Source organism: Ctenopharyngodon idella, chromosome 17 (genome assembly GCF_019924925.1).
Source record: "Ctenopharyngodon idella isolate HZGC_01 chromosome 17, HZGC01, whole genome shotgun sequence".
Lineage (NCBI taxonomy): Eukaryota > Metazoa > Chordata > Actinopteri > Cypriniformes > Xenocyprididae > Ctenopharyngodon > Ctenopharyngodon idella.
Window position 1 is genome coordinate 10,982,848 of NC_067236.1, and position 12,474 is coordinate 10,995,321.

The following is a 12,474-nucleotide window of genomic DNA, read 5'->3' on the forward strand; positions in this document are numbered from 1 at the left end:
GAGGTTTCGGCACGTCATTAAACATTTGTTTACAACGAGTGACTGTTTTGTCCATGTTCTTTTGATCATCGCTGTTGTAACATATTGGGAAACTAGAATCCATATCCATCGACTGAAACATACATTAGCCGAATCCGTCTGTCTGTTTTGCACGTTGTTTTCAACAAACCATATTATAGATGCGTCGTCAGATTTGGGATGAACCGCGGTGCAAGCGCACGCCGAACCGTGGGTAGAGAACCGACCGGTTCAATTTTTTTTACAACGAACCGTCCCAGCCCTAATATAGGTTATAAAAACTGAAAACAACAACCAACATTCTGCTCCTAAAATTTCTTAATTAATAAATAGAATAGAAATTTCAGGACTTATTTTATTTACTTTTAATTCACAGTTAACTAGCAGTGCCAAAAGGTTAAAATAAGTTCTAAAAAACAAAACTAGAGCGAGGTGTCTTCAAATATTGTTGTGGACAATGGTGGGCTACGGAGACAAAAAAAGCTGAAAACCACTGATCTAAACCCAGGTACTGGCTCATAGAAGAACGGGCAGCTGAAGATACTCACTGGCAGTGCTCATGACATTGCGCCCCAGCGTGTTAGTGTTGTTATCACTGCTGCTTCGGCTCAGGTTCATGTTGTTGGTGGCATTGGTGCGAGACATGTTGGGTGCCCTGCGGACAAACGACTCCATCAAGCTGGCCTCGCGGGAGGACAAGTTGGGGACACTGGCACTGGAGCTCATGGGCGCTCCAGCTGCCAAAAGGGAGCTGACGGACAGCCGTGCGCTGGCGGCAGAGCACAAGGGCCTCTGGGATGCAGCGTCCTTACTAGACGACTCTGAAACCGAGCTGACGTCAGGTGAGCTCACGCTCACGATTCCCATAGAGATGGCGGTCGACTCAGCCGTCTGTCTCGAAGTGCCATCAGGTGCTGGTGTTTTACGCTCGCCGCTTTCGCTTCCCGTTTCCGCCGTTAGTGTGCTGGTGCTGGAGACGGAGCCAGCTTCTGCCGAGGAAAGCACAACTATCGGTTCTTGTCCCTCCGCACCCGGGGGCCCTCCGACAATGCCTACTCCCTGCTCCAACAGGCTCTCGACCCTTCGCTCCACTCGGCTGGAGCTGAGGCTTATGTCACTGCTGCTGGCCACGCTACACACCGAACTGCTACTACCCTTGCGGCTGGAGGAACTGGCCCCCGCTGTAGAGGACGAGCCACCCTTGTCTGGACAGTTATTTTTCACCAGGCTGCTCCAGGACTGCGGTGTGCCTGCAACAGTGGATGAAACAGGTTTGGGTGACGGCGCTGATTCAGGGTCGTACCCTGGCGCAAGCTTGAGGTCAAACTTCCCTTCCGCACCCATACGATACGAGTTTGAGCCACCGGCATCCCAGGTGACATCAATCCAGCCTGGAAAGTGGGGGAGGGAGGGGGATATGAACGGGTGAGACCCAGCAAGAGAGCAGAGAGAGACAGCAGCAAGTCAAAGACAACAGCTTTTGCTTGACGCTGGACCAGAAACAACAGAATAAACCAAGACCACTGGGTGAGGTTAAATTTATTTTTGTATCTCGGCCAAACCTCTTCAATTCATAATCAAACTACTAATGATCATCTAAGAGGAAACCCAAATCACTCTGGTCCAGGTGAAGCAGTGAGGTAGAAACATGAAGCACAGAAAATGATAAATTAAAAAACAAAACAAAAAAGCAGTAGAATTTTGCAAATGCCAAGCTACGAAGCCACTTAAGAAAAAGAACAGAAGAATCATTTCGGTCGGTGTCAAATACACTTGCAATGGAGTTCATTCGGAGCTTGCAAATTGTGACATCAACATGCACTTGGCTTGAATGATGGAGACAGGTTAAAAAGGCTGTTTTACACACTGAAACATGGCTGCCCAAAGAATCAATAGCAACAGAGTGGATGCTTAAGATAATACGAGTAGGATATGGAAAAATGTTACCTGTTAAGTTGGGGGGGAGGGATAAAGGTTGCACTTCAAAATAGCAAACTAACAAAAAACAAAAAGTATGGAATGACAGTTGAAGAGAGCAAAAAGTAGTAATCAAACACTTATCAGTGAACTTTAGAGTGTGAAACAGATTGTTTCTTATTTCTTCATGCAGCATAGAAGCAGGAGGAAAGCACCACATAAGGAAGTAAACAGGAAAAAAAGACTAGTTTCAGATCAACCCCATCAGAGTTTAATTTTCTTTAAGTACACAAAGCATTTGTAAAGTCACTTGAAAATAAAAAGGGCTGGTCTGAAAACAGTCCCTCTGAGGCATGATGGGAAAACAAGTCCAAATGTGATTTAACTTTAGTTCTGTTTTACTGTGTCAACGTCAGTAATGGGCATTTCCATCTCCCCCCTCACTTGTGATGGATTTGCTGCAGAAAGCTCCAAAACATGCAAATGCACTTGATGTTCACAATTTGTTTCCCTTAAACACTGAAGTACCACTGAACTCCATTGTTGATCGGCCAGTAATGCACTTTTCATGTAGTTGTCCGATGCAGTGATGCCTTGAACACCGTTGTACAGAAATCTGCTACGGCATAAGCATTACACATTGCGCTGTCCTACACAAGCTACCAATGGTTGGATGCACACACTAAGAGCCACAGAAGTGACTCCAATCCTCACCATTATGGGCTTCTCCTGTCACAGTGCCCTCTCCAGCAGGATTGCCGTCCTGGTCCCTCCACTTCCAGTCAATGCCACGCACCACCCGCGCCCCTGGAACGATGTACTTCATAACCTGAGAGCGAAAGAGACGGCGCTGTCGTCTCAAGTTGGCCTCTGCCTCCTTCACTGCTTTACCTGACAATGCAGAACAAACCTTGACTGATAGGAAATATGAGCAGAGACAAAGCAGCATCAAATTAAAGCATGCAATTAGGGATGGTCAGTTTGTGATACTGTAGAAAAATTAAAAATGACATGTTTGCTAAAGAGCTATATTTTAATGACTTCCAGTTCATATGTTAATCATTTAAAAATGTACATAATTTTTTGGACCATATTATTTTTCAAAATGTCATAACTTGATCTACCGGATGAAATGATAGTCTCTCTGGTAAAAAACACACATACACAAAAAAACCCCCACCCTGCTATGTATACTGTGCTAGACTGAGACGTGTCACAGAACTTAACATATTGTTGATTGCTTCTGTTGCTCTCCTCATTTGTAAGTTACTTTGGATAAAAGTGTCTGCTAAATTATTAAATGTAAATGGTAATGTATGACGGACTTCTCCAATCATTTACTCAACATAAGCCTGCCCCTTTCTTACAACAGACCACAAGCTTGCATTCAGATCTACATTTTCTTTTTCTTTTCAATAATCTGTTTCACTCGGCTGTACATCACAATACGAAAGATCAGATCTTTAACTACTTCCTTAACATTGCAACTTCAAAGCCTAAAACATAACTGAATCTTCAGCATTGCCATTATAGTGCTTTGGGAGCCAAATCCCAACAGGGGGGAGAAAAAAAAATAAAAAAAATTCAATGTTAGGTTACTGGTTAAAATTCACATACGGACAAGAAACAGGTCTTTGCGTAAGCGTAAGTACTATAAAAAATTTTTTTACAATGACAAAGTGTAGTATTAGAAATTATTGGCACTTACCCAGCTGGTCCTCACACACACCAGTAACAGTGCCATATATCTCTAGACCAGACAGGGAGAGGTAGTGTGTTTGTCCGCTGGCATTCTTCCCCATCTGTTTAATACGAATGTGTCTCCAGCCCTGCTTCTCATCTTTGGATGGATCCAGAGGCCATGTGGCTGTCGACCTAATGCAATAAGATGAGTCATATTAGTAGGTCCACAAAAAAAAGACAAAGTAAAGAGAGCACAATCATAGCAGACTCCAAAATACTGGCTATAACACACATACCCTGGCTCATTGAGAGAGCTGTCATCCACATGAGTGTAGAGTGTCATCCAGTTCTGACCATCTTTGGACACTTGAAATACCCAATTCCGGAGGGCGGATCGACCATATCCACGAGCGTGGCGAAGTGTGTACGCAGAAGGGATGACCCATAAACCAAGGTCGATGGCAAACCATGCATTTTTATCATCGTTAGTGTGACAGTTGAGGGCTGAGCTGTCTCTGCTCAGGATGTCTTCAAGTCGGCCATAAGGCAAGTTTCTGCCCTCGGAGGAGGTCACAACCACTAATCCATAAGCAGCGGGGTTCACCCATTCATACGCAGTCCTGTAGACAAACAGAAGAAGATTATCTTCCTTATGCACATCATTTTGTCTGTGTCATATTGGAGTGTTGTCATATTGTTGATCATTTAAAAAGATTTAACTGAAATTGGTCATGCGAAAATGGACAAAGCTGCTCACTTCGCGTTGGTGCCAATCCAGTACACAATTCCGTTCTCATCAAAGTCATGCTGGTGCCTGAAGATGAAGCTCTGGCCCTCTCTGAGCTTCCTAACAAAGATGAATGAGGACCTGTCAAAGTCATACCACTGCTTGGCCACCTGGGGAAAGAGAGGAGACAAAGTTATGATTTTCTCTCCAATGCCTGTGGGGATACAGCTGTGTAAATATGGAATAATGGAAGAAATAAAACAAAAAAGCTTTCCTACCATCTTGAGCAGATACTGCTCCAGTGACTCAACAGTGGCCAGTGGCTCCATCTTTAGCATTCTACCAGTACGATCAATCAGGGCCGTTTCACCAGGAGCACGCTCCAAGCGGAAGCGTAACCTCCTTGTCAGAATCTAACACAACAGAAAAAGATTTAAATGAAATGACAATTTCTAATGAAGGATGTCACTGTTTCACATGCACCAAACCAAAAATAAACATCCAAACAGAGACAGACTGACCTGTAAATTATACGCTGAGCCTGGTGTATCATATAAGTGTAGAGGTAGCCGCTCTATTGACTCCAACACAGCTATCAGTTTGCGGATTAAGGCAACTGCGGGTCGGCTGGAGGACAGAATAATTAAATGCATGACAAACAAAAACAAATTCGCTCAACATGTCCAAACCAGAAAAAGAACTTGCTGGTTGAGACATAGGGAAGAGATCACTTTAGTATGCATTGTCTGGGTAGGACACATTGACCTAATGTGTAACAGAAGACATTCTTTACCTTTCATCATCTTCATTTTCAGTAAACGCAGTCTTGAACACATTTATCCTTTCCATCAGAGGCTTACAATCATGTTTCATGTCTAGATCCACACTCTGTGAGGCAAACAAAAGAGTAATGAGTATTGGGAATAAAAGCTGACATGTTTACAACAAACAGTAATGTAGTTGCATGTGTGTGACTCACATTGCTGAGGACAGTAAAAAGTGCTTGCACGAGGCCACTGCTGCACATTTCATATGGAGAAATAGTGTTCTCATCTTTGAGAACGACTATTAAATTTTCCAGAGCTGTTTTCATGAGGTCTCGCCATGTGTTTTCACCTTCAATGAGGCACTGAGGGGGAAAAAAACAGAAGGATAATCGTACACACTGTTGTCGTCTTTTGACCTCAACTACATGGAAACTAAAATAAACTGTGACAAAGTTCATCATAATTATACCTGTCTGTTAGTATGTAACTCCCAAGCAGACTCTAGCTGGGTGGCGATGTTTCTCAGCGTGACCACTACACCTCTCGGCATACTCTCCACAGCCTTGAAGTGATCGTCGTACAGATCTCTGGCCATGGTTTTCACCTACAGACACATAGGTGGAAAAAGAATGTTGGCTAATGTCATGTAATACACTACTGTCACTTTGATTCAATTTAATATGTCCTTGCTTAAAAAAAATTCTTACTGACCCCAAACTTTTAAGTAAAGACATTTATAATGTTACAAAAGGTTTCTAATTTCAAATAAATGCTATTCTTTTGAACTTTTTATTCATAAAGAATCCTAATGTAATGCATCATGGTTTCCACAAACAATGTTTTGGAAAAAAGACAGAACTTAAGCACCAAATCAGCATATCAGAATGATTTCTGAAGGATCATGTGACACTGTTTACACCTGGTATTATGAAGCACTTTGGTTGATGGATCACAAGTGGACAACGCTAAATACAGGTGTAAACAGGGTCTAAAACATTTTGAGCTTGTCCACTTTCAACCACTTCAAGAGGTAGTCAAAAATGCATCTGACCAGAATGCTTTCGTAGTGTAGATGCTCATGTGGTCGAACAGCTGCAAAAGACCCTCTTCTCTCCTCCTACTGACTTAAGGCGTATGGGAAGCGTGAAAGCCAGACGGGATTTAAACTTTGTCGGCTGAAGACGAAAAACATACCAAGCATAGTTCTCTCACCATACATGATTTCTAACATGCACTCACAGCATCCGGCATGGTCTTGCAGCTATCAGAGCAGAAAAGAAAGCTGCTGCTCTCCGTATGTTTTTCTGTCGTCTCCACGCGCGTTCATATGTAAATTGTGCGAGCTTATTTTGTCCATTAGATTGAAAGATCTGAAAAAACCTTACATTTACCCACCCATAGACCCTCCCCTTGAAGAAATCAGGACAGCTGTGGTTGAAAGTGGACAAGACAGATTAAAAAAAAAAACAAACAAACAAAAAAAACAAAAGGTGTAAATGGCTGTGTCTCCCTCATCTACTTGTGATATGATCGACCAAAACGCATCTTAATACAAGGTGTAAACAGGGCCGAAGACCTCAAACTTTTGAACAGCTGTGTAACCATGTCTCAAATAGGCATAGTTAAATCTATGAGTCATGCTCTAAAGGATATGAATGCAAATGAATGCTCAGTAATCATACCTTCTGTTTAGTTTTTTCCAATTTGGATTTAAGCTTTCTTCCTCGCTTACCAGTCCAGCCAGTAACAAACTCGGACCCTATTACAAACAGAGGCACCAATAATTGAGTGAATTAGGAAAGATACTGACAAAACAGATGCTTTTAATCTACTATCCCAAACTTACCTAGAGAGGTTTCTGCTGTGAAAGAGTGCTTAGTGCCTCGGTTCGACTCGAACACAAAGCCTGGTAGGTCCTCTTTGAGGATAGTGGCCTGCTGGCCATCTGAGTTATGGATAGCAATCTCACCCTCTTTCAGGCAAGTGAGAGACCAGTTGCCCACAGTGAGTTTGGTGGGACCTTGTGTGGACAGGATGGGCTGGCTGGCTGTCACTGGTTTGACCTGACTCCTGGCACGCTGCAGCTTCTCCAGAAACTCACTTCTGCTCTCTATAGGAAGGAGTAAAAGAAAGCATCAGCTACTATAGTGTACAAGTGTCAATCCTAATTTAACAAAGCAACACTATCTGATTTAACTGCTTTCAAGAACTAATTTTGTTTTTTCATTGATTGATCAGTCTGTTTTGGCAGGAGACCTACCCGAGCTGTCAGAGCCACCCTCTGGGCTTCCACTGGAGTACATGGTGGCCAGTTTACCATCCAGGATGAAACGGAACCAACCATTGCTTCCATTGGAGAGCTCCAAAGCAGCTGCGTCACTCCAGATATAAAGGCAGTCCCTGCCTCTGATGATGGACCAGTCTCTCCAGTGGTAGGGCTTCCCCTGGTGGATCTCTTTGGCATCTTCTTGTGGTTCATCATCCTTGAAAATAGACATAGATCAACTTCAGAGAAATTCATAATTTTTTTTTTTTTCTCAAATATTTTAGATATACAAATTAATTGCACAACAATAAAGACATGAATCTTAACAGAGTTGATTCTGACCTTCTCAGGCTTGGCCTCTTCCTCATTTTCATCATCTGACGTGGGTCCTGCCAGAGTGGACACCTTATTAATGACACCCAGCCTGGCAAGCTGATCTAAAAACACGTCACCTCCCTTATCCACTAGATCCCTAATTATCTGAAGTGCCAGCAGGTGACCATCATCATCATCCTGTGAAAGAGAAGAAAGGTCAGTAAGACTTAAAATTAGCCCTATTAAATTTCAGTTAAAAAATAAAAAAAAAAAAAAAAAATCATCATCAAGAGGGAAAGACTAAAGTATCTGACCTCCTGATCCAGGACAGTCGCAGTGATCTCCACAAGTACAGTGGGCAAGTTGTGTCCAGCATCAGAGTCACACACTTCCTTAAGTAAAACTTCAGAACTGTAGTGCACCATCTTCCTGATCAGAGCTAAACTAGCTTTCCTGTGAAAGAGAAGATACAAACTGTTATCAAAAGGAAAGCATTAATGCCCTACTGACCGTTGGCTCCAAAATGCAAAACATATAGCACTAAACTGGTTCTCTTTTCTTTTTTGAAAATGTACTTTAGCTCTGATGGTCCACTCGAACCCCTCACCTTATTGAAGGCAGCATGGTTTGCTGAAAAGTCTGTGCAAATACTGGGAGTAGCCTTTTCAGGTAGATAGGCGCCATCTCAGGGTCACCTTTCGGCTCACTGCCCTCTTCCTCTTCTTTATTAACATCCTTCTTTTTCTTGTCATCCCCCTTGTTGACAGGGCACATCCAGTCTCCTGCATCACACATAACAAGAAACTCTTTATTTGGAAAATCTAAGAAATCCCCTAGAAGTCACATTATGAAATTAGTGGTGAGTGACTGCATTAAAGCACAAGGGTGTAATTTCTATGCCACCACCATAAAGAAGTGCAAAAATAACAGGGCTTTCCAAACACTCCCTCATCTGCCATTGGTTGCCCAAACAAGCTACTCTGTCCCAAATGTACACTATTGGTTGAGCCAATAATGTTTTGTCTGACTGATTTGAGATGCTTAAATGACAAGAGCAATGTTCTGATTACACCATATAGCCTCAGTGTTGACATTTTTCAGGGAAAATTAGCATACAAAGAGTTTACACTAGCCTCTGTATACTAAGCAGGGATATATAAAAGTATTTTAACATTTTAAAAAATACATACTTTAGCTTCAATCTTCTGAAGCCTTTACTTTCAAATAGCAAAAGGGAAACAACAATTTTATTTGTGTAAGTGATACCAGTGGTTAACTGAAATGCCATGAGCTGAAGATAAAAGCTGATGGACTCACCAGGTGATTGGAGAATTGCTACAACCTCACTGTGTCCCCTCTCTCTTGCTTTGTCTAAAGGAGTTTTTCCATCTTCATCTCTCAGGTCAGGGTTGGCCCCGTGGCGCAGTAAAGTCTATTTGAACAAAACATTTGCCATAAAATAAATAGTATATATTAAAAACAACGTATAATGAATATACAAAGACTTGGTCACATGACAAACACTTTACCTTGGCTACTTGTGGCCTGCCAAAACAGGCAGCATAGTGCAGAGAGGATGACCTCTGGCCTCTATTGACATCAGCACCTCTCTCACAGAGGAACTCCACCTTAAACAGGCCAGAATACAGTGTGAGATCTTCAATCCTCAGAAAACAATGTTCATCTGTTGCACTGACCCTGTTCTTCTAACTTATACAAGCTATCACCAGACCAAGAGGATCAAATCAGGTTGTATTAGTGTTCATTATGCATGGCATTTGTAACATTTCTGCTAAAGGCGCGTAAGCCAGAATTACAATCTTGCCATTTCAGCCGTGTCTCCTCCACATTATCATATTGAACAATGTTAGAAAAATGCTGTCCTAAATTTAGCATGTAACCTTTAGTCATAAGTCAGAGGTTTGTTTGCTCATGCTGTTGCACTGTCTGAAGGCAAATTCTTGCAACATGTGCACTGAAAATAAAAAAAAGCAGTTTCAAAATTCCAGATATTCCAAAAAAAAAAAAAAAAAAGCCTACCATCTCTTGCGTTCCGAATGCAGATGCCCAGTTCAAGAGAGTCTGTCCTACATCATCCATGAAATTCACTTCAAATGCTTACAGGGGAAAGAGAAAAAAAGTAAACAGTACAAGTCAGGTAGGATGTCACCTCAAAGCAACAAAAGCCCTCAAAGTCCATCCATTCACTACCCCTCTCTCATTTACATTCATATCCCCCTCCCCCACTATTGATCTTGCATGCACTACTTAAACACTTACCACCGGTGTCAATGGCATCAATGAGAGCATCGGTGTCTTTGCTGCGTATACAGTCAATAAGCTGTCGGTGGGAGCGTTCCCCGGAGCTGTCGAGACGCCGCAGACCAGGAATACGGCCAGTAGAACCAGCTGTGGATTTGGGCAAAGCTTTGCGGCCCTCAAAGAGCAGCACCAGCAGTAAGTCCACCAGCCGCATGGTGTCCAGCACGCAGCGTTCGTCCCCCTGCAGAGCACTCTCCATAGAGTCAGGCAGCTCTGAGCGCAGGAGATCCTGAAGGAAGAGAGGAAACACAAATATCCATAAATGTAACCAGTGGAAACTGGAATTTCAAATACATTTCAGAAATGTCCTCTTGCAATTTTCTTTCACAATGAAGGAAGATGGAAAAAAAAAAAAAAAGGAAACAGTACTTGTGAAATCTAGCAAATGGCGGGAATATTTCTGTGAATATCCATCTTACATGTGTGACAAGTGGTGAGCCTCTGCAGAGTGTAGACAGGAGGCTGACAATGGTAGACACTTGGTTGCTCAGTTTAGAGTCTGCAGCAGATGGAGCGGCTCCACTAGAGGTCCTGCCAGGCTTGCAGGTGGAGGAGGGTCCAGATGCCGTCCCTCCTGCCGCAGCCATACGGGACAGCAGCTCTTCTGTCAGTCCGTGCTTAGCTAATGGGGCTGGGTCAACTCCACGCCGTGTAAACCTGTCCGCTAGTGAAGCGAAGCAGCGCAGAGCTCCATCAGACACCTGTGAAATTCACCAGGACAATTACCATTTAGTTCTTCACGTAACATTTGTGAATCATTTTACCAACAAAATCAGTTCTCTACACCTACACCTATTATTTCTAGTAATCAATAGTTACTTACTATACCGTTCACAAGTTTGGGGTCAGTAAGAATTTTTTTTTTTTTAAGAAAGACATGAATATTTTTATACAGCAAGGATGCATTAAATTGAACAAAGTAGACTTCTTGCACACAAAATATAGCACACAAGTTTTTGGTCATGTACTACCTGGTGGTCTTCATGTTTCAGCAGACTAGAGAGGGACTCCACGCATGTCTCAAGGGAAGAGTCCTGTGGCTCCATCTTACTGCAGAGGCGAGAAACTACTGCCATGGCAGAGTGCAATGTGTCCTTGTGCACAAGATGACCGCTGTCCCTAATGAAGCTCAGCACACAGTTCAGTCCACCTGCTTCAAATACAGCTCCAGACTCCCGTGTGCAGATCAGCTCCAGAACCTGATGACAATAGACAATATATATGTATGATCATGAATTGTGGAATTTACTGCTTTGTGTAAATCAAGTAGCTTCATAGAGCATCTTTTCAACTGTTTAACCTCATATTAGCAAATATTTTGAAAAGTGTCTGAAAGTCACAGCAGCCAATATAGCCAATATATTTACCTTTACACATTGTTCAGCCAGATCTCGGCTGGTCCTGTTGTTGAGCTCCACCACCACCAGCCGGTTACACAGGGCTTTAATGGCTCCATCTACTCCCACAATCCTGCGGGTGCATTCAGCGGACACATCCAGGTAGTAGGTGATGGCCCTGGCTGTCACTTCCAGCACATTATCTGGTGCGCTCTCATCCAGGAAGATCTTACACAGAGCTGGGAGAAATGTCCGTGGAGGACACCTGCGGTGGCGAGACAGCAGTGTCAGAGTGAAATGAATTTACAATATGGAAGAACAATGTTGAATAGCACAATGGTGATATACGATGCAATAAACCAGATGTGTCAAATCAATTATTTAAAGCCAGAAAATGTGCATTTTCTTTGTGTATTTAATGTTAATCAAACAACAAAGGACAAAAAAAAAAAAAAAAAAAAAAAATCATTCACTGCTCTTGACTGAATAACTTCTGTAACTTTAATAAGGATTAATCTATATTTAATTTATACAGTGAAGACTATGCAGTGATATTTTACAATTGATTATTCAATGTCTCTATCTAAAAAAACCTGAAAAGCACTGTTTATTTCATTTGTATGTTTGTTCTATTGTATTTATTTGTGCTATTGCTCATAATTTGATTATTGGCTTTTTTATTATCGATAGTTTACTTATATACAATATTTTACATTTACAATATTTGAAATCTATATTCAGCTAGAGTTCAGCTAGTAGTTTTTGGTGTCAATCTTATTAAGGTAACCCTACTTATTAACCTTATTTATTAAGGTTATGGGTCAAAAACAACAAAAACAACTAGGCCTATTTCATTTGATTTATTTATTACTTTTTTTGTGGTGGGGCCAGTGAAAATTTTGGCAGGGCAAGTAAAAATTTGACTGGGCCAGTTGAAATAATCCTTAGCGTTGAGCCCTGAGTGACATTCTGGAAAAAGTAGTAATATCCATCATTAATGACAACTAATGGGGCTGGGTATTGACAAAATTCATGATTTAATTTTGATTCACAAGCTCGTGATTTGATTAAATTCTTATTTCAATTAGATTCAATCTGGTAGTGTATGGCAAATCTCTCAAC

At 42.0% G+C, this 12,474-nt stretch overlaps 1 protein-coding gene across 14 annotated transcripts in view; it reads right to left on the reverse strand.

Annotated features, from left to right (window-relative positions):
• hectd1 (HECT domain containing 1) overlaps nucleotides 1–12,474 on the reverse strand; it is a 31,184-nt gene that overhangs the window by 10,860 nt on the left and 7,850 nt on the right. For 5 of the 14 annotated variants that reach the window (XM_051868611.1, XM_051868608.1, XM_051868602.1 and 2 more), the window contains exons 3-26: nucleotides 11,383–11,617; nucleotides 10,987–11,214; nucleotides 10,435–10,716; nucleotides 9,974–10,244; nucleotides 9,734–9,810; nucleotides 9,223–9,321; nucleotides 9,011–9,125; nucleotides 8,301–8,475; nucleotides 8,008–8,146; nucleotides 7,721–7,891; nucleotides 7,373–7,595; nucleotides 6,959–7,222; nucleotides 6,795–6,871; nucleotides 5,582–5,716; nucleotides 5,325–5,474; nucleotides 5,139–5,233; nucleotides 4,867–4,972; nucleotides 4,624–4,758; nucleotides 4,376–4,515; nucleotides 3,915–4,238; nucleotides 3,644–3,810; nucleotides 2,650–2,850; nucleotides 1,966–2,118; nucleotides 567–1,409 (exon numbers count right to left, since the gene is read on the reverse strand). In XM_051868611.1, coding sequence (XP_051724571.1) covers nucleotides 567–1,409; nucleotides 1,966–2,118; nucleotides 2,650–2,850; nucleotides 3,644–3,810; nucleotides 3,915–4,238; nucleotides 4,376–4,515; nucleotides 4,624–4,758; nucleotides 4,867–4,972; nucleotides 5,139–5,233; nucleotides 5,325–5,474; nucleotides 5,582–5,716; nucleotides 6,795–6,871; nucleotides 6,959–7,222; nucleotides 7,373–7,595; nucleotides 7,721–7,891; nucleotides 8,008–8,146; nucleotides 8,301–8,475; nucleotides 9,011–9,125; nucleotides 9,223–9,321; nucleotides 9,734–9,810; nucleotides 9,974–10,244; nucleotides 10,435–10,716; nucleotides 10,987–11,214; nucleotides 11,383–11,617 — 4,805 coding nt within the window. The remainder of the gene's footprint in view (nucleotides 1–566; nucleotides 1,410–1,965; nucleotides 2,119–2,649; nucleotides 2,851–3,643; nucleotides 3,811–3,914; nucleotides 4,239–4,375; nucleotides 4,516–4,623; nucleotides 4,759–4,866; nucleotides 4,973–5,138; nucleotides 5,234–5,324; nucleotides 5,475–5,581; nucleotides 5,717–6,794; nucleotides 6,872–6,958; nucleotides 7,223–7,372; nucleotides 7,596–7,720; nucleotides 7,892–8,007; nucleotides 8,147–8,300; nucleotides 8,476–9,010; nucleotides 9,126–9,222; nucleotides 9,322–9,733; nucleotides 9,811–9,973; nucleotides 10,245–10,434; nucleotides 10,717–10,986; nucleotides 11,215–11,382; nucleotides 11,618–12,474) is intronic. The other 9 variants (XM_051868614.1, XM_051868606.1, XM_051868601.1 and 6 more) reach the window with 8 other exon arrangements.